Source organism: Agelaius phoeniceus, chromosome 23 (assembly GCF_051311805.1).
Source record: "Agelaius phoeniceus isolate bAgePho1 chromosome 23, bAgePho1.hap1, whole genome shotgun sequence".
Taxonomy (NCBI): domain Eukaryota; kingdom Metazoa; phylum Chordata; class Aves; order Passeriformes; family Icteridae; genus Agelaius; species Agelaius phoeniceus.
The window spans coordinates 8,246,068-8,264,912 of record NC_135287.1 but is presented as its reverse complement, the minus strand read 5'-3'; the positions used below and the strand labels follow the sequence as shown (position 1 = coordinate 8,264,912).

Sequence of the window (18,845 nt, the reverse complement as noted above, 5' to 3'; positions counted from 1 at the left end):
CCCCTTCCTCTTTTGGGCTCCACGCCCCTTCCATTGGCCTCTCCCCGTCCCGATGTTCCGGTCGCTTCGCGCTGGTGGCTCCTGGCCCTTGCCGCGGTGCCCGCGATCTCTGGTCTCGCTGCCGTGCCCTTCAGCTCCCTCCCAGCCCTGCCCAGAGACCCCAGCCCCGGGGCAGACCCCGGTCCGTCTGTACCGTGCTGCCAGTTCAGAGTCCATGCAGAAGGGAGAGCCTGTTTCACAAATGCTTTAAGACCGGGCAGTCAGCGCCACAACACCCATCCAGCCCCAGCACAGGGGACAACGCTCCGAAATTATAAAAGGTTTACAAAAGGGGTCTGAGTCTACACAGTGGGACATCCTGGCCGCACGGGGCTGGGGGGCCCTCACCGTCTCCTTCCCTGGAACACTGTGGCAGCAACAATCAGCATCAGCCTCAAAACCAGCACCTCCCCAAGGCAGAGGGCTCAGGTCCCAGCAGCTCTTTGGCAGCTTTTTACATTTCAGCACTTTGATATTGTTCCAATAAAGTCTGTTTCTAGAAAGTCAGCATAAAAAGAACCTTATTCCCTTGCCTGGACAGGCAACACTCAGGACCACCCAGCTGTGCCCAACGCAGGTCCACGATGTCGGTGTGCACAGCCCTTGGCAGGAGGCGTAGCAGGGACCACGGTCCCTCAGGAGCTCCTCGCTGCTTGGGAGGCTCACAAGTCCATGCAGCTGGTGGATCTGGGATGCACAGCACCGCCCTCAGTTCATGAACTGGGTATAGCCCTCTGCCCCAGTGACAATGACGTCCATCCAGATGCGCATGGCCTCGGCTGATGGTGCCACCATGTAGTAGAGTCGGTCATGGGTCTTGACACAGAAAGTGAGCGCAGGGTTGGGGCTCTGGAGGGGAGGATGAAATCAACACTCTGTTCCCCTCTGAGCAGCAGCAATCCCCTCCTGGTCCCCCAAAAAGCTCAGCACTGGGGTCCTGCCCTTGGTGCCCTGAGGCTGGCACCATCAGGGGCCACAGATCATTCCAGGAGCACCCCTGGCACGCACTGCTCTGCCACCCCCGACCAGCATGACAGAGGGCAGGAGAATGGGGACACCCACTGTGGCTACCAGCAGACAGCACAGCAGGGGCAGTGCCCAGCTCTCACCTTGGCTGCACTGCGGAGGTGGTCATAGTAAACCTCTTCAATGGCTTGGAAGTAGATAACACCCTTCAGCTTTGTCTCATGTTTATCTGCCCAAGAGAGGGAACTGTTGTGGACTGTGGGTGATGGCATGGGGAGGGGGCACAAGGTGGCATCGGGACTCACCCACATAGTAGGAGAGGGTGCGCTTCATGCGGTCAAAGACAAACCAGCGCTTCTTCCAAGATTTGATCTTCCCGCCCATCTTGACCAGGTAGCCCTTGCACATCTTCTCTGTCAGGATGATGTGGTAGCAGGTGTCAACACTGTGGCCCGAGGACTCGATGTGCAGCCGCAGGTTGAAATCCTCCTTGCGGATGGGGAGGTACCGTGTCAGGGGACGAGCCTGGAAAAGCAACACAGCCCTGCAAAGGCCACTGACAGCGACAAGAGCCACGTCCCTCTGCTGTGAGCTGGGACAGCAGCAGCAAGCTGGGTGTGCCTCACTGTCCAGGCTGAGAGAGGGGCATGGCAGCCTGCCTCACACCTGTGAGAAGTGCTTCTCCCGCAGCTTGACCTCCTTCTCCACCAGCTTCTGCCGCCGCGCGGTCTCATCCTGCAGCCGGCGTTCCAGCTGCTCCCGCCGCCAGCGCTCGTCCTCCAGCGCCTGCTGCCGCAGCTCCATCTCCCGCTCCTGCCAGCACGCACAGGCACTCAGCCACAAGCACTGGAGTCCTGCTTGCCACCCAGCCACGGTGCTGGTGCCCCCACTCACCCGGGACTCCATCAACCGCGACTTCTCCTCGTGTGCCTCCTTCAGCATCTTCTCCATCTCCTCAATCCTCCCTGTCTCCATCCCGCTGGCACTGCAAAACAGCCACAGCTGCCGGCCCAGGAGGAAGGACCTTGAGCCAGCAGCACACCAGCAGAGCAAGCTGTCCCCTGGCCATAGGAGCTGGCCCCAGGATTACCTGGAGATATTGTCAGGCGAGCACGCAGAGTTGTTGCCGATGGAGATGCTGGTGTCCATGCTGTCTGAGCTCTCCAGGCTGAGCGTGTCATAGGCATGGTCCAGCTCCTCAGCCCGCGGTCCGGCACCATGGGGACGGCTGTGGTGGAGGATGGAGTGGTGCACAAGCCGGGGAAAGGCAGTGGGGAAGGGGGGCTGCCCATGCAGGGCTTCCCACTGGGACTGCGCCTCGGCAGCCGCTTTCTGCTTCAGCTCTGCCAGCCGCCGTTTCTGCTCCTCGATCACCTGCCGACCTGTGCCACGGCAAGATTACAACACCAAGTTAAATGTGCCACATTCAGAGCCACAGCATGGTGGGCAAAGGGGGTGGCACAGGCAGAAGACACTACAGGCACAGCTGGAACCACGAAGGCATGGTAGGGGCAGAGGTGGGAGCTGCGGTCACAACTCTCTGGCAAGCACTGCAACCTGTCTGGGCAGGAGCAGGGGGCACATGCACCAGGCTGGTAAGGAACAAGCAGGGCAAAGCATTTGCAGGCTAGGGAAGCACAGGCTTGTCTCTTAGCAGATGTTGAGATGCACCTGGCGTCCTGGACTGGTCATGCCCCTCTTATGTATGGCAGAAGGTGCCAGCAAACAGCCATGCTGCTGCCTCTGGGCTGCTCTAGGCAGTCCAAGTCACCCCACGTCTCTACCTGGTAGATTGCCTGGCTGCAAGGGCTCTGCTGGGAGCAGCTTGGCTGGAGATGGGCCGTCAGGTGGAGGGGTCAGAAGGAAAGAGAGGGGGGAAAAGCAAGAGACTGTGAGAGAGGCACTGCATCCTGCTGGAGCATTGCTGCTGTCGCCACCCTCGGCCAGGCTCCCTTCTCCATTGCCCAAGTGGCAGCAGGGAGAGCGTCTCCCAAAGTCCCACCACCCCCCAGAGCCAGGACACAGAGGCAGAGCTCACCCTTCTGCTGCAGGGCCAGCTGGCGCTTGGTCTCGATGTCCTGCAGCGTGGCCACCAGGTTGCGGGACAGGCTGCCCGCCGGGCTGGGGGGGCCCTGGGCAGGACAGTGGGTGGTCAGCTGCAAGGATGGGGATGGGGGCTGGCACCAGGCAGGTGTGAGCCACGGCCAGGGTGCCTGGGTCCCCTGCCAGCCATACCTTGGGAGAGGGGCTGCGCTCCAGCACGGAGAGGTTGAGCTGCGAGGACGAAGGGGTCCCACTCTTCATCCGAGGGGTGAGGACACCAGCACCAGCCTCTGCTTTTGCACGATAGACCTGAGCACAGAGACACAGAATGACAGAGACATGGGGGAACTGCAAAAGTCCCCCTAGACAGATGGCTCCCCAGATCCTGCTCTGTGTCAGTGCCATCCTGGCAAGGAAATGCAGCCCAAGAGGAGGCAGAGACTGCCTACCCTAAGCCACAGCTCTGCCTTTGCCTGCAGTGGCAGCCAGAGCCCCAGTGGCACTCAGGGTCCACAGGAACGTCCCCACACTGCCCCACTTTGGCCACAACCAGCGGCCCCAAAGCCTGAGCCTCGGCAGCAGAGAGCCAGGATTACCTGCAGAGCCTTGTGAGAGGAGTGAGCTTTAGCTGGAAGTGGAGGAGGGGAAGAAGAAGGAGAGACAGAGGAAGAGGAGGTCTCAAAGCCAGCCATAACCTCCTGGTACCACTTCTCTAAATCAAGAGCCGGGAGACACACAGGGCCTCCCAACAGCTGCTGCTCCATCTGGAGAGAGAGGCTGCGTGAGAAAGGATGAAGGACAAATGCAGCAAGAGGGACAGATGCACAGAGAAGAGGTTGAAGCATTCCTGCCTATGCCTGCACCACTCCCCTGCCATGAACATAACATGCAGACCCCTGGGGATCCTGTGCACTCCCTAGCTAAGTCCCAGCAGCTGTAGGAGCTGTTTGCTGTTCAAGAGAATGTGAGAACTGATCAAGCACAAAGACCCCCTGCCCTGGGGGCAGTGGAGCAGCAGGCAGGACAGCCAAGGGTGTGTGGAGTGTCAAGAGCCTGAGCTGCTGCTCAGCTCCATCTGCAGCTCATCCCTTCCCATGCATCTCCATCACCTCCCAGGGAGAGTACAAGGGGCCAAAGGGAGGGAAACAGGGCACCAACCTCTGCAGAGACGAAGGGAGAAGGGAGAGATGGAAGAGGAGGAGCACAGCCTGAGGATGAAGGAGCCGGAGGGGTACAGCCCAGCAGGGAAGCAGCAGGGGTGTGGAGGCTGCCCAGGATACCCGAGAGCTGCTCTACGGTCACATACTGGGCAGAGAGAAGCAGATTGAACCAGGTTAAGAGCTGGGGCAAGCAGGCACAGAGGAACGAGCAGGCAGCTCCAACCCCCACAGGAAGGTTCATTGTCCCGGGAGGAAAAGCAGTCGGTGCAGCAGCCACCCTGCTGCTGGGCACTGGGTCGGGCCTGCTCTGCATCCTCCTGGCTTGAGACAAGCAGCCAGGACTGCAGCCAACAAACAAAGGGCTGCCCCTCCCACTGCTGGGCACCCACTCTGCTCCTGCCCTGCCACTGCATCCAGAGCAGGCGAGAAGTGCACCCCAGCAAGGAGACCGGGCAGCTGCAGCCTCTGCTCCCCACTCAGCTGCAGCCAGACAAGTGTCCTGACCCCAGAGAGATGTGGTCCAGGCCCCAGGGCACACGGGGGGCCGCAGCTGCCTCCCTGCCTGGAGGCAACCCGAGGGAGCAAACCCGAGCATGCTCTGGGGCAGGTACCTCGTTGGCTGTGGGAGCTACAGCAAGCAAGAAAGAGCTCTGAGCGGCAGCAGGGGCAGCAGCAGAAGCTTTAGTGTCCAGGCTGGGGCCATGTGCATTACTGCAGAACCTGAAAACGTCAGACAGCCTCATGTACTCCTAGAAATCCATGGCAAGGGAGAAGGAGAAGAGTTAGACCCGTGTGCTGGCATCATGGCACTGACTGCACAGTGGGAGCAAACCTCCCTGTGCATTCCTGCCCCAACCCTGCCTCCCCAGCCCTGCCCTGCTGCCCATGGTGTCCCCAGTGTGCAGCACCTTGGGGTGCTCAAGCTGGGCTGGGTGTGCTGGCACCCATCTTGCTCCAGCCTTCAGTGCAGCTTTGCCGAGTGCCTACGAGGGGCAGGGATGCCTCAGGGTCTTCCAGGGGCCACAAGTCCTCCCTAGTGCAGCAGCACTGGGGGAGGCACCTCCAGCTGTGCTGGGCCAGCTTAAAATCCACTTCCTCATCCTTTCTGAGCCAAATATGCTAAAGCTGGGGACTTGCTCTTATTTTGGGAAAGCCATGCTAGCAGGACCCTACAGGATGCTGTCAGGAGGTGCCCAGCCAGATGGCAAGCAGTGAGCAAGGGGGAAACCTCTGCACCAGGATTAAATTAGGGGGCAGTGGCAGGAACTGGGATGCCCAGCAGGCTCAGGAGAGCACCTGGAATCAAGGACTGAGTGTTAATGAGCACAGCTGCCAGAGATCTGTATGACAAATGCTCCAGCCACACTGCTGTGGGGCTGCCCTGCTGCCTGGGGGTGCCATTAGGCCACAAAAGGGGTCTCAGCCAAGGAGGGGTAAGTGAGCAAGCACATGCAGCTAGTCCCTCTAGTTAGTTACCTCTTGTGCCTTGGGGTAGGAGTAGGTGGCAGGAGAAGCTAAGGAGGCAGCTGCTGCTGGCAGGGGGCTCAGGGGCTTAGGTCCCTCCAACAGCTCATAAGGTTCTGAGATATGGAGGGTCTCCTGTTGAAGGGTAAAGGTCACGTAGGCAAGGTGGGCAGAGATAGCAAGGTGGCAGCAGCAGGAGTCCCACTGCAGGCAGGCACGAGGGGACTCTGCCATCTTGTGCCTTTTACCAGCAGCAAGTCAGGCAGTACCACAGCCCCTGAGGGCATCATGGTTGTGGCTCCCCATTCAGAGCCATGAGCAAGGTAATGGGGCAACTCACTCCCACCTAGAAGTCCCCTGGACCAGCACCAAGACATCCCCACACTTGCTCTTCAGCAGCGATGGGACCCTAAGCAATCCTGTCCCATGTGCTGCTCTGTTGCATTTCCCCTTCCTCCCTCCAAACCTCTGCAGCCCATGGAGAGACTTTGGGCAGGTGGAAGCACCTGGCTCTGGTCAGAAGGTACTTGGGAACTGCTGCAGAGCAAAGCTGGTGGTGCACAAGGCTCGTTCTCACTGATGGCTACAGCTTAGGAGAGAGAGAGCAGCTCTAAGGACCACAGCCTCCTCTCTACCAACTTACCTCTCGGAGAGCTGAGGACATTTTTGGGAAGCTCCTGCCACCTGTGACAAGCTGGTATCGCCTCTCCAGAGACACGAGCTTCTCCTTCTCCTGCACAGGGAGAGGAGAGGTCAGAGGCAGCTGATGGCTACTGGCACCCCATGGCAGCTCTCCCTGCCTGCCAGCAAACCTGTCAAGAGCTGGCAGGATCTGGTCCCCTGCCTCGAGCCCCCCAGGAGCACGCAGTCAGGCCATTACCTTCTGCAGGAGCTGCATTACAGTCAGGGCCTTACCTTCTGCAGGAGCTGCAGGACGCTGCTGCGCTCCCTGGCCAGGCGCTCGGCCTCCTGCACACTCTGCAGCCGGATCTGGGCAGCCTGGGCATCCAGGGCAGCCACCCGCTCCTGGGGAGTGGCAGCAGAGATGAGCTGGCTGCTGGTGAGCCCTGGGATGCAGCCTGGCCCAGGGGCACAGCCCCACGGAACTGCCCCTGCCATGCCCACCTTCCTGCGGGCGATGCTGCGGTGGCACTCGGCCCGGCTCTGCAGCAGCTGCTGCCCTCGCGCCTCGCGCTCCTCTTCCAGGTGGCTCTCTCGCTCCAGCTGCTGGAACTCCAGGTCCTCAAACAGCTTGGCCTCCGTCTCCAGTGCCTCTGCCTCCTTTGAACACACGAGAGCACTGTGAGCGGATCAGACTCACTGGATGGGCACCTCCACATCCTGCAGGCAGGTCTCCCACAGCAAAGCCTCCTGCCATGCCTCCACATCCTACTGGTGCTGGCCAGGAACAAGAGCTGGTGGCCAAGCCTGTCCCCTGTGCCTGGTGTGGCAGGGCAGGCAGTTTTGCTCTCTGCTGGGCATCAGAAACACGAGAGATTCTGACAGAAGTGTCTGCAGACAGAAGAAGGCAATGGAGGCACCCAGAACTGGCCAGCACAGAGCAGTCACCCCCATGAGATGAGCCTGCCACAGCCAGGGGCTTCGCCAGCCCTCGGAGACCAGCTGCCCCTGCTGAACCACACATGGGCTAAAGCCGTGCCCTGACAGGTAACAAAACACCAGCGCAACCACCAACAGCAACACTGCATCACCAAGCCTGCAGGTGGCAAAGCCCCAACAGACAAGCACCATGCTGGACAAACTCCCGTGTGTCCTTCCAGCCTTCATGCACCGACAGCACGTGGCAGCACTCAGCTCAGGCCTGCCAGTGCCACCCTGGCAGCCAGTGTGCCATGCACCCCACGGGGATGTGTTTCACCTGCTCCATGAGATGGGCAGCCAGTGACACAGCACTGACGTGCTGGCTCCTGAGGGCTCCCACACGCAGACACAGCTTCAGCACCCCCCTGCCCACTCTACACCAGACCCTCATCCAGAATGTGAGTGCCTGGCCGGAGCAGGCTGTGGCAATGTGGGTTTATCTGAGCAGGCACTAGCCATGGGCTGGGGAAAGTCAACCACTTCCAGAAAACACCAGGTAATAGGAAAAAATGCTGAGGACTAGCAGTAACATGTATCAACATCACTGTGTAAATGAACATTCTCAGGATATAGTTGGAGGCAGCCAGATGAGGATGCAGCAGCCCCCGAGGCTCCCCAGCCTGCCCTCCTTGCAGGGCAGGGTCCATGCTGGTGCCCTGCCCGTCCCGAGGAGCTCTGCCGAGCGGGTCCCGAGGAGCTCTGCCGAGCTCTCCCGCGCCCCGGGCGAGTGGCAAGCTTACCAGGACGGTGGTGCCCGGTGCCAGCCGCCTCCAGCCCGGGCGCGACGCTCCCAGTGCAGCCCGGCTGGCAGGGAAGAGCTGGCCTAAGCTGGAGCGGAGGGAGGTGGGCCATGGTCCGGGAGGGGTGGGGGGAGACACTGACCCTTCGCATCTGCTCCTGCAATTGCTCCCGCATTGACTCGGGGCACTTAGCAAGGTGGCTCTTCGACTCATGGTAAAGCGCCTGGAGTTGCTCTAGCTCCTTCCTTTCAGCATCAACCTTTGCCCTTTCCTGAATTAGGGGAGAACAAGACAAAACAAAAAAAAAAAGGAAAAGAAAAAGGAAAAAAAAAAAAAGAAAGAAGACACACTTCTCAAATGGGCGCCATGCAGAAGCTGTGAGTTAGAGAGGAGCTCAGCTGGAGACAGAGGGGGCTCAGGAGAAGGAACAGCATGGGATCCTACAGGGGGATCCAGAGATCAAGAGACACAGGAGCTGGCTGAGCAGTGTTAGAGGAGTTACAGCCAGCCCCTGACCTCAGCTTTGTGTTTCCAAGAACAAACTTGCAGGCAGCAAAAAGATCAACGCTGATAGTATGGTTCAAGTCATCCCAATCCTGCACACAGCTGCATCACAATAACCACTAACTGGATTTGTTAACTGCTACCAGTTAGGGACTGCAGGTCCTGAATGCAGCCTGAGGTCATGGACCACCCTCATCCATTAGAAGGAGAGGGCAGCAGTGAAAAAAGGAGGCTGTGGTCCAGCAAGAGATGCTCAGGCTATGATGAGCCAGCAGCAGAGCAGACACTGACTCCTGGGCTGGGATGAGGGGCCTGGCCACAGGAGCAGTAAAATGGGGCCAGCAACATGGGACTGGCATAGGGGAACCACCCACAGGGTTGGCGGTACCTTATGGGGGCTTGGCATTGAGAAATGCTTGCTGCAAGGAACCCTGTGTTCCACACAGAGATGGGACATGATGAAAAGGGCTACGAGGGGACATGCTGGCAAGAAGGCAAGGCTGGTACAGGCAGATGCCCCAAGAGAGGAGCGGTGGATTGCCTGGGGGCTCCTAGATGTGCAGAGATGTCAGAGGCGATGGCAGAGTTCAGAGCAGGCACTGTTAGTGTGAGTAGTGCAGATGGATTAGGAAAGTGGGTGGTTAGGTCAGCAGAGAGGCTGGGAGAGGGCTTCCCCTGTGCTCCTCTCCTGGCTCTGCATGAGGCTGTCCCTGGCTACAGAAGATGCCTACAAAGGGCTGGAAGACCAAAACCAGAACAAAACCCCCAAATGCTGTAGGAGCATCACTGGGAGGCACCAATGGCCACTCTGCCAGGCCACAGGCACCCCAACAGCCCTGGCACCCACAACCACAGGGCAGGCCAGACCCCAAGGGACACTGATGCCACATGAAGGTGGCACAGAGCTGCTGGTGGGACCTTGGCATAGGCTGCACAGGACAATGGCCTCAGGCAGCAGGGACTGGATCCCAGCAGCTTTCCTGTCAACAAGGCCATGCCGCACTGCCTGCAAGGCTGTGGGACAGCCAGCAACCAGCAGCTGGGACAAACATCCCACGTAGGCAGCGCCATGGGTGCCTTCAGGCAGTAACTGCACTACAGGCAACATCGGGCAAAGGGGGCCAGGACCCCCTCCTAAACCCACCAAGATAAACACTGCAGTGGTTTTCCAGCCACCGCCAGCAAGCCAAACACTACAGCAGCAGCTGCCATCACTCATGAAGGCGCAGCAGAGTGAGGTGACTTGCTGCAAGACACAGTTCCCCAGCAAGGACAGGTAATGGGGAGAGCCAAGGCCTCTGCTCCGGCACTGCCCACCGCAGGCAGCAGCCTCTGGAAAGCCTCACACCAGTCTCCCTGCCAGAGCAACAGGCAGCAGCTGAAATGCTTCCTGAACGTTGGCTGTGCTCTCCTCCAGCAGGGCTGTTTGACCAAGCCCAGACAGACAGACAGACAGACAGATCCCCCTACAATGCAAACCACAGGGGCTGCTCCCCAAAGCCTCTGCGGAGCCCAGGGTCTGGAGAACATGTCTGCAGGGGAAGGCTGCAGCATGAGACATTGCAGCACGGGCTGTGAGTGCCAGGGAGGGTATGGCACAGCTGGTGACAGTGGGAACCTGTGACAGGGCTCACCTTGTCCCGCTCCTTGCGGATGCTGGCGTCCAGGCTGGAGAGCTTCTCCTGCAGCTGCTGCGCTGCCTCCTGCTCCTGCCGCAGCCGCGCCACCTCTGACTCCCGCTCACCCTGCAGCAGTGCCCGCTCCATCTCTGCCTGCACAGACAAAGCAGAGTCAGGATTGCTGCTCCTGCTGGATCTAGCTCATACCCTTAGGGTTTAGTGCTGACTGGTGAGGGCAGCAAGCAGCAGGGGACCCAGCAGTGTCCCCTGAGCTCTCACCTCTCGCGATGTCTCCTGCAGCTGCTGCTCCAGCTCCTTGACACGACCCTTCAGCTGGTCCAGGCGTCCGAGGACACCGGCACGCTCCTCCTCCAGCCGCTGTGCCTCCTTGGCCCGGGGTCCTGTCAGCTTCTCGTGCTGTGGAAGGGGCTGATTGGCATGGCACTGTGCAGCATGGCATGGAACAGAATGGCACAGATGTCCCCTTACCTCGTGGTGGGTACTCTCAGTGCTGCTGCACTCCTCCTTCAGATTCTCCTCATCTGATCTCTCCACACTCTCCCTCTGCTGCAGCTCTTCAACAGCATGGCCCAGAGCCATGGCACCCCTGGGCACCCACTGGCCAGCATCCGTGTCACCAGCCAGGAGCCTGTGCGTGTCACCGGGCTCAGTGCCGTCTGTCTTGGTGTACTCAGCACAGAGGTTCAGGATGGTCTCCAGGCGCTGCCGCTCCTGTAAGAAAGAATGGTCCCCATCCAGCACGTGCTGTGGCAGGAGCAGACAGAGCCCTGTGCCAATGGTGGCCACCAGAATATGGCCCCGCACAGTGGGGTGGGCAGGCAACATTACAAAGCACAATGCAGCCAGCTCGACCCCACAGCAGAGGCAGGCACGCGATGTGCTGGAGCTGGAGACAGACTAATGACAGGCAGCAGTGCCGGCTGCCGAGCGCCGCCGCTATTTCCAGGCAGTGACTCAGGCTGCCTGCGCCAGGCATGAGTCAGGGCTGAGCAAACACAGCCCTGGCAGCTCAGCCCGGCCTGCAGGACTGCCAGAGACACGGCAAACCTCATCCAGGCAGATGCCAGTCCCATAAAAACTCCATCAGCCCTAAATATAGATGCAATGTCCACAGAGCCACGGCACCACCACCAGCAGATGGGCCCTGGCAGGGACGGACAAGATGTGGAGAGTTTTGCAAGGGGCACCACCATTTTGGCCAGTAGCCCTGGGGACATGCCAGCCCTACCAGCTTCCACAGGCTGCTGTAACCCGGGGGCTTTGTATTCCCAGAGAGCTACTGAGCACCGATGGCTGCTCCTGGCCATAATCCCCTTGGATAAGCTGGCAGCCTGGCAGCTGTGGCAAATCCCCAAGAGGCAAAGGCCAGGTTTCAAAGCAGCAAACAACAACAGCTATTTGCTAAGAGGGTGTCCCACAGTCAAACGTGTCCCCTCCCAGCCCCAAGGCTCACCAGGCGCTCCATCTCCTGCTCCCGAACCCGCTCCTGCCGCTGCCGCCGATGGTACTCTAGCAGTTCATCCTCGTTGTCACTGATCTCAGTGATGCTGTTCTTGCGCTCCCGTGAGCCTGCTGGCAGCCGTGGGTCCCCCAAAGGCTTCCTGGGGGCGCGGGGGCTTTGCCGGGGCGAGGGCACAGCTGGGGAGCCCAGCCCATACGTGGGGCTCAGGCAAGTACTGAAACTGGGACGGCGCGTGGGGTTCTCTGACAGCAGCGGGGGCGAAGGACCCCCAGCACCCTTCGACTCCTCTGGGCCCTTGCGCCTGGCACGGGGACTGCCAGGCACCTCCCTGCCCAGCCGGGGCTGCGGGGAGGGGGTGTCAGGGGCCAGCCGGGGGCTGGCAGCCCGGCGTGACAAGGAGGGACTCAGGGGAGGCAGCTCCCGCATGCTCTCAAGGTTCCTCCGGGCAAGCCGTGGGCTCTCGGGGGGCTGCAGCCGGGCCTCTGGGGCTGCCCTGCTGGTGGGCTGCCGGCCGGGGGCCAGAGAGTCCCGTGGCTCCCGGAAGGGACTGGGGGGCCGCTCCTGCAGGGCCACCCGTGGCCGCGGCGCCACCCTGGGCGTCAGCCGAGGGCTGCCCCCCCGGTGGTCCCCGAGCCTCTCAGCTGGCCAGGGCTCACCAGAACCCCCAGCAGGCAGAGCAGGGGGCTGGACAGTATGGTTGTAGCTGGAGGAGCGCAGTGGGAGAGGGGGCGGCACGGCTGGGCCTTGCTCTTGGCTGCTGAGTGAGGGGCTGGTGTAGCTACTGCTGCTGGCTGGGGAGGAGAGGGGAGAGAAGTTCTCATAGCTGGAGCCCCCTGAGGCAGCCCCAGGGCTGGGTGGAGGGGATAGGAGGCAGCGGCCACCCCCGTTCACCACAGGGGAGAGGGGGGATCGGCCGCAGGCAGGCGGCTTCTGGATGCCAGGGGATGCGGACTCCTCCAGCACCAGTGAGTCCATGATGTCCTGCAGGTCCTTCTCTATGGAGCTGACAAGGGAGCTGTGGCTGTGACACCCACGCTCTGACAGCTGGTGGCCACCATTCACCAGGGCCTCGGATTCTGCAGGGAAACAAAGGAGAAGGCATCAGGGTGGTGTGACTCCACCGCAGCCCCTGCCTGTGCTGGGTCCTATGGGGCAGCCTGGCATCATTCTTACACCTGGGTGTAAGAGTCAGAGCTGGGTAGCAGCCCCTCTCTGCTGCACCCCGCTGCCCCCTTTCCCCCTCCAGCAGGACAGGGAGGAGGCTGGAATCCTGCTAGTCCCATCACCCGGGAGACAGAAACCTGAGAGGACAGCCACCCTCCCTGCGTCGAAGCTCCCTGCTTCACTCCCTGGAGAGCAGCTGCCCTCAGCCCCCACTGGCACCCACCACTTGCCCCCTGCACACTCTGGCTTCCCAGCAAGGGGCCAGAGATGCAATAGCCAAAAGCTGCTGACCTGCAGCCTGTCCAGACCCACCACCAGGTCGCCCACAGCCTCCCCACACCCCAGCCAGGGTGCCCCTGCCTGGGCTGCCCCGTGCTCCCTGCGCAGCACCGATGTGCCTGTCACTCAGGGGACCAGCAAATGGCAGCAGCGTGGAGCCCAGCCAGGACAGCGTGCCACCCGGGCTGCGTCACCCCCTGGCACCCAGCAGCTCTCCACGGCAGCTGGCACTGCCTTCATCCTGGGAAGATGTGCCACAGCCCTGTCAGCGTGATCCCACCCTGTCCTGCGTGGCAGAGAGTGAGCACGCAGGGCCCACACGGGATGCTGCATGGTTGCATGATGCTCCTCGGCCACAGCACCTCCCTGTGCCCCTCCTCCCGTCCCCAGCTGCAGGCATGCTGCCTTCCCAACACACACGTGGCACGGGAAGGCAGCCAAGCTCCTCTCCCTGTGCCAGGGCGTGCTGGTTGGGGCAGGGATAAGGGCTACCAGCCCAGGGATCAGTGCTGGAGATTTGGACATCCCCAGGAACCAGGCACAGTACTGGCTCCTGGCCCACTGCTCCACGGACAGGCAGACACAGCAAGATAAGCTCATGAGATGAAGGGCAGCAGCCAGAAGAATGGCCTTCACAGCCCCAGCACATAAACACCCGCCTCCAAGCAATGGGGGGGCTCCGACGGGCGATGGCTCTGCCATGGCCAGGCTGGGCAGAAGTGAAAGCCATGCCTCAGTGCCCCCACAGTCAACCTCTTTGAGGGGATATTAATCATTAACAAATACCAGTACAGCTGCCATACCGTGCTGAGCTGATGGATGGCACAGCACAGCTGGGTGTGAGCCTGAGTGCAACAGGACAGGGCTGGGAGAGCATTGGGCACTGGGAAGGCTGATGGGTCAGGGAGCACTTCAGCATCTGCCCTGCCCCACCAGGGACAAGGGGGGGTCACCTACTTGCTGGTAGCCCATAGAGAGCCGATGGGTTCCTGCCCCCCGCGGGGATCATGCTCTTAATCCACTTGGCCTCAGCAGGGTGGTTGAAGCGGAGGAAGGTGGCCTGGCCCAGGCAGATGGTGCACCCTTGGGAGAGAGGAGAGAGGGCTCAGCTGCTAGCCGGCAATATCAGAGTGGTTCCAGAGAGTGCAGGGAGGCAGTCGGGCATTGCTCGCCCCAAGATGCGCCGCCCTCGGGAAGGGAGAGGGCTCCTGCTGTCAGCAGAGGCTTAGGGGAGGCTGAAATCCAGGTCAGCACAGCAGCTGCCGGCAGCGCATCCCAGAGCAGGCACAGCTGGGGTCCCCGCCGGGGGCCGCAGGGGAGCTGGCGGCACTCCAGGGCTTGCGTGGCTGCCAGCTGCAGACAAGACAGCTCCTGTCCCTGCTTGCAAAGCGTCTCTTCTTGGCCCAAAGCAGCAGCCCTCTTGGGGCAAGGCTGCCGAGCAGCCCCGAGGAGGAAGGCACCTGAGGAAGGGAAAGGGAGCGGAGCCGCGGGCGCTCGCCGTGGTTCACCTGCTGCCCGCGGTGCTGGGGAGGCATGTGCTGGCAGCGGGGAGCATCAGGCGGCGAGGAGGCGGGCTGCTGCCGACACACCCCACTTTGAAGCGCCTGCCAGGGCTCTGGGGAGAGGCTCGCTCCATACCAACAGCCGCTGCTGAAAATCCCTCGCCGGAGGGGACGTGTTTTTTGAAGCACCCGTCAGCCCAGCTCTCAGCAAGAGCGAGAGGCACTACAGGCTAACTGCTGTCGCCGTCCGGGGGCCTGGCCCCCCTGTCTGAGCGCCAGGGCGGGACGGAGTCCTGCTCACCCCGGCCCAACGAGGGCAGCCCGCCCGCCGGGGAGCAGTGCCGACGCCCAGCGTGGCAGCGGCTGTCCCGGAGAGATGCATCACTGCCCTGTGCCTTCCTTCCCCTCGTGCTGGCATCAGTGGAGCCACAGGTCGCCCCGGCAAAGCGAATAAACACCGAACTGCACCACAAGCGTCGGCCTGACAGCCCCGCAGTCCATTCCGCTGGGGCCCTGCACAGATGCTGTCCCTGCTCTATCATGTCCCTGCCTGCCCCCGGGAACAGGAGGATGGGCGGTTCGGCTGAGCCCTGCCCGCCCCTCGCAGCCTGCTGTGGCACCGGCGGGACCCCAGCACCCCGCGGGCGTCGCGCCGGAGCCTTCCCCGCGGCCACGTGGCTCCCATTGTCCCCGCGGGGCAGCGCCCACGCGGGTGGGTCCCCCCTTCCCGGAGCCACGGGGGCAGGCGCGGGGGAGCGCAGCGCCACCGCCTGCGGAGCGTTCCGGCTCCGTGACCCCGGAGGAACGGGAGCGAGCCCCGCCCGGCGCGGACACGCGTGGCCGCAGCACCGCACTCACCTCGACACCGCCACCGCCGCCGCCACCGCCCGGGCAGCGCCGCGCCGCCCCCGGGGAGGGGCGGGGGGCCGGGCCTCGCCCGCCCCGCCCGAGGGTCCTCCCCGGGAAGCGACTCGGGAGCCGGGCAGGGGCGGGGATCGCGTGGGAAGAGCCTGCGGCTTTGTCCACGCTCCCGGGAGCGGCCCTGGGGGCCGGCCGGGTCCGAGCCCCGTAGCCATGCAGGCAAACCAGCACTGTCCCGGCAGCCATCCGGGAGGACACCCGAGGTGTTTTCCTCTGTCATCTCCCTTCCCAAAGTTGGCTCAGCATCTCTGCTGCTCTTCAAAGCCCACCCGGGTCTCTGCCTTCCCACCTCACTTGACATACGCAGAAAGCCAGCTCCCAAACTCTGCCAGGACCCGGCAGGTTCCCACCGCAGAGCATAGAGGCCAGAAGGATGCTAGCTGGGATATGCAGTTACAGGATGGCTCCTCAAATACCCCAATACTCAACTGCACAACTCCACAGGCAAAGGCTCCGGTGAGCACAGCTCCTACCTTGGGTGAGGTGCGTGGGCCGCTGCAGCGGCACGCCGTCGATGGCACAGGCGTTGCCACAGGGGTGCAGGGTGAGTGTCCCTCGCACATTCTCGATGTAGCAGTGCTGGGGCGCCAGCCCGGCGCCCTGCAGGACGATGTCGGTCCCAGCCGTGCCAATGGTGGTCCTCCCTGCCAGCAGAGACGGTATCTCAGTGTCTCTGTCACCAGCATGCCCGTGGAGACGCCCTGGCACTCACCTTCCTCCAGCGGCAGGAGTGTGACGGCAGTGCTGAGCCGACCGCTGCCCAGGCTCACCAAATGTGGCTTCTCTGTCTGCACTTTCAGCCCCTTGCCCGTGTCAATCAGGTCCAGGGGACTGTTCTGTAGGAGAAGGAGGGATGCTCACAGCTCCTGCAGCTGCAGCCCAGTCCCCTGCACTGCCCACCTGGCTGAGCTGCTCCGAAACAGCCACATAACCAGGATCAATGCCAGACACATGCCAGCAGGACTGTCCAGCGGCAAGACGCAGGAAAGTAGGGCTCTCCTGCCTGTACTACCTATCCCGGGAAGCTGAGGCAAGCTGGAGATCTATGGGGCATGGGCTGCATCTAAGAGGATCCAACTGCCAGCCGCTTAGCTCAATGGGCTTTGCTGAGGATCCCATAATAGGATTGGCTGAGACTGGGGAGAGGCTGGAGGGCGGCGCCAGTGGTGGGGCTGGCTGCAGAGGAATCCCAGTCAGATTCCCCTGTTCCCACAGGGCAGAGGTCCTGTGATGCTGCGTGCTCACCTGGATGACAGTCTGGACTCTGCGGGTTGGGCTGGTGGGGGTCCTGCCAGATGCCTCCATGGTGCCTTCCTGGAGGCGTCGGATGGTACCGGACACGGGCTGCCAGAAGAAACAGAATGGCAGAACAAGTGACCACACTGGACATGGCCTTGATGTATTTTTCCTGCACATCCTGGACAGCAGCCTGAGCACAAACCCTACACATTCCAAACCAGCATTTGCCATCCTGAGCTCCGGTCTTCATCATGTCAGCAGCTGCCTGAAGCCAGTGAGCATCCCTGCCTGCCAAGGCATGAATCCTACCTAGGCACACATCCCCATCCACCTGGGGAGACTCATGCATGTGCCAGGCATCAGGACAAGACACAGTCCGGGAAGGAAAACTACACATGCACTCAGTTTTGGGGGCATGGTGTTGGAAATGCATGCTTTAAATGCCAAGAGCTGTGGGCAGCCAGACCCCAATGGCTGTCATTGGAAAAGCACACACAAGCAAGCACAGGTTCTGGCTGTCCCCAGCAACACCTGCCTGCCGTGTGTGGCACACCTGGGCACCCCTGTCCATGCCACCAGTGCCCAGGCACATGCCTCTGCTCCCACCGTCCAGCAGCAGCTCATAGTGCACATGCCGAGTGTTTCATACCCTTGCCCATGTGGCCAGCAGGCAGGGCCACCACCCATGGAACGGCCATGCTGCCACACATTCTCTGCGTGAGTGGGAGGCAACTCGAGGAGGAACAATTTCCGTCACCCGGCACTCACGCCATGTCGGGACGCTCCGAGGATCTAAATTTACCGTCTGCTGCTCCCTACGTCCCTCCCTTCCGCCCTGGACTAGCTGACTGGGCTTAACCCTTCCCGGGCAGTGTAGATGGGATAGTGCTCCATCCCCGTTAGGAGACGCCGGGGCCGGGGCCGCCAGGAGGAGCCCCGGGCTCGGCTCTCGCCAGCATCGCCGCCCGTCCAGCCAGCCCCTGGAGGGTCCCCCCCGCTCGTCCAGCACCGGGCTCAGCTGCGGGGGCGAGCGAACGGTTATTACACACTCTGGAAAAAATGAAACGCTGGAAAACACCAGGCGTGGGATGCAGGACCTGGATGAAACCCGGGCGCCTCTTGCAACAGCAGGACTGGCCCCACAGCAAGGGCTCCGTGGGGACTACAGCCACACCACGTGGGATGGGGACAGCTCAGCTAGGGGAAGGGGGTGCCTAGAGATAAGGTACCCCCAGAGCAGTTCCCGAGTGCTCGCCGGCTGCCGAGGCAGGATCCCTGCTCTCCCTTACCTGCCGCCTGGTCCTGGTGCCGAGCGGGACCCTCCGTGGCAGGGTGCCCATGTTCCCCAGGCACTAGGGTGCCGCACTTCCCAGCATCTGGAGACCCCGCGGCCCTGCCGAGCCCCTGCCCCTCACTTACACCTACGTCCCGTCACAATGTTCAGGAAGGGGAAAAGCCAGGAGGGGCCAGGCTGCTGCAGAGGAAGGGAGCGGGGCCAGGGTGGGATCTTGTGTCGGTGTTAACTCCTTCCCAGCATGGTTGTACTGGTGGGACCCGGCGAGAACCATGGAGGACCCCCATCCCGGCCACCTGGGGGATCGTCTCCGATTCTGCTGCCTGCTGCTCAAACTCTCCACCCAATACCCCCCACTTCACAAGCAGCCCTGCCCGCCCATGAGCTGGAGGGGTGACCCTGGCATCCCATCGGTTCCCAACGTCCCCAGTCCCGCAACGCTGCCCTCCAACAGAGCCCCTCACCTGTCTCGTCAGCACCCAGGGAACGCCCGCGTCAGCCCAGCCCGTGCTGCTGGGGATGCAGCCCCTCTCCAGCCGCTCTGCTGCAGGAATGCGGGGCGGGAGCGCGGCCGCCCCAGCCGGCGCCCCACTGCTCGCACGGACAAGGCGGCCTTTCTTCTCCCGCCGCCGCCTGCAGAACGCGCCGCTTGTTCCCGCCGTGGGAAGCGGTGGAGGCAGCAAATGCCAAGGGGTCGGGCTCGGTTACCGCCGAACAGCCCACGGCCCTCGTGCACCCCGCGCAGGGCTGCCTACTCAGCCCCGGCCTCCTGGAAGACAAAAGCCCCTTTCTTCACCTGGCACGGCCAAAAGCCTCACCTGGGAGG

The 18,845-nt window shown here is 62.0% G+C and overlaps 1 protein-coding gene across 7 annotated transcripts; it reads right to left on the bottom strand.

Annotated features, from left to right (window-relative positions):
- Nucleotides 1-228: 228 nt before the first annotated feature.
- PHLDB1 (pleckstrin homology like domain family B member 1) lies at nucleotides 229-18,557 on the bottom strand. 7 transcript variants are annotated; one of them, XM_077189820.1, is made up of 26 exons: nucleotides 18,484-18,557; nucleotides 16,732-16,830; nucleotides 16,199-16,322; nucleotides 15,960-16,130; nucleotides 14,021-14,146; nucleotides 11,612-12,696; nucleotides 10,627-10,869; nucleotides 10,417-10,554; nucleotides 10,153-10,290; nucleotides 8,157-8,285; nucleotides 6,798-6,953; nucleotides 6,588-6,698; nucleotides 6,316-6,405; nucleotides 5,685-5,807; nucleotides 4,820-4,957; nucleotides 4,207-4,353; nucleotides 3,645-3,812; nucleotides 3,241-3,357; nucleotides 3,044-3,161; nucleotides 2,790-2,834; nucleotides 2,096-2,387; nucleotides 1,900-1,990; nucleotides 1,672-1,818; nucleotides 1,311-1,530; nucleotides 1,149-1,234; nucleotides 229-888 (listed from the first exon to the last, which is right to left on the bottom strand). In XM_077189820.1, the coding sequence occupies exons 2-26, from the start codon at nucleotides 16,789-16,791 to the stop codon at nucleotides 748-750; spliced, it is 4,404 nt and encodes a 1,467-aa protein (XP_077045935.1). In that variant the 5' UTR covers nucleotides 16,792-16,830; nucleotides 18,484-18,557; the 3' UTR covers nucleotides 229-747. The 7 variants fall into 7 exon arrangements, with proteins under 7 accessions (XP_077045935.1, XP_077045930.1, XP_077045931.1 ...); XM_077189815.1 differs by lacking the exon at nucleotides 18,484-18,557 and adding an exon at nucleotides 18,015-18,151; XM_077189816.1 differs by lacking the exon at nucleotides 18,484-18,557 and adding an exon at nucleotides 18,015-18,150 and having other exon boundaries at nucleotides 3,044-3,137.
- Between the last annotated feature and the right edge of the window lie 288 nt (nucleotides 18,558-18,845).

Excerpts from the sequence above, each read along its gene's own strand:
- PHLDB1 (XM_077189815.1), bottom strand. The coding sequence starts at position 18,065 with ATGGGCACCCTGCCACGGAGGGTCCCGCTCGGCACCAGGACCAGGCGG. Across the intron at positions 3,162-3,240 it reads AGCGCAGCCCCTCTCCCAAG|CTGACCACCCACTGTCCTGC; the intron begins GTATGGCTGGCA and ends CCATCCTTGCAG. Across the intron at positions 889-1,148 it reads ACCTCCGCAGTGCAGCCAAG|AGCCCCAACCCTGCGCTCAC; the intron begins GTGAGAGCTGGG and ends CCTCCCCTCCAG.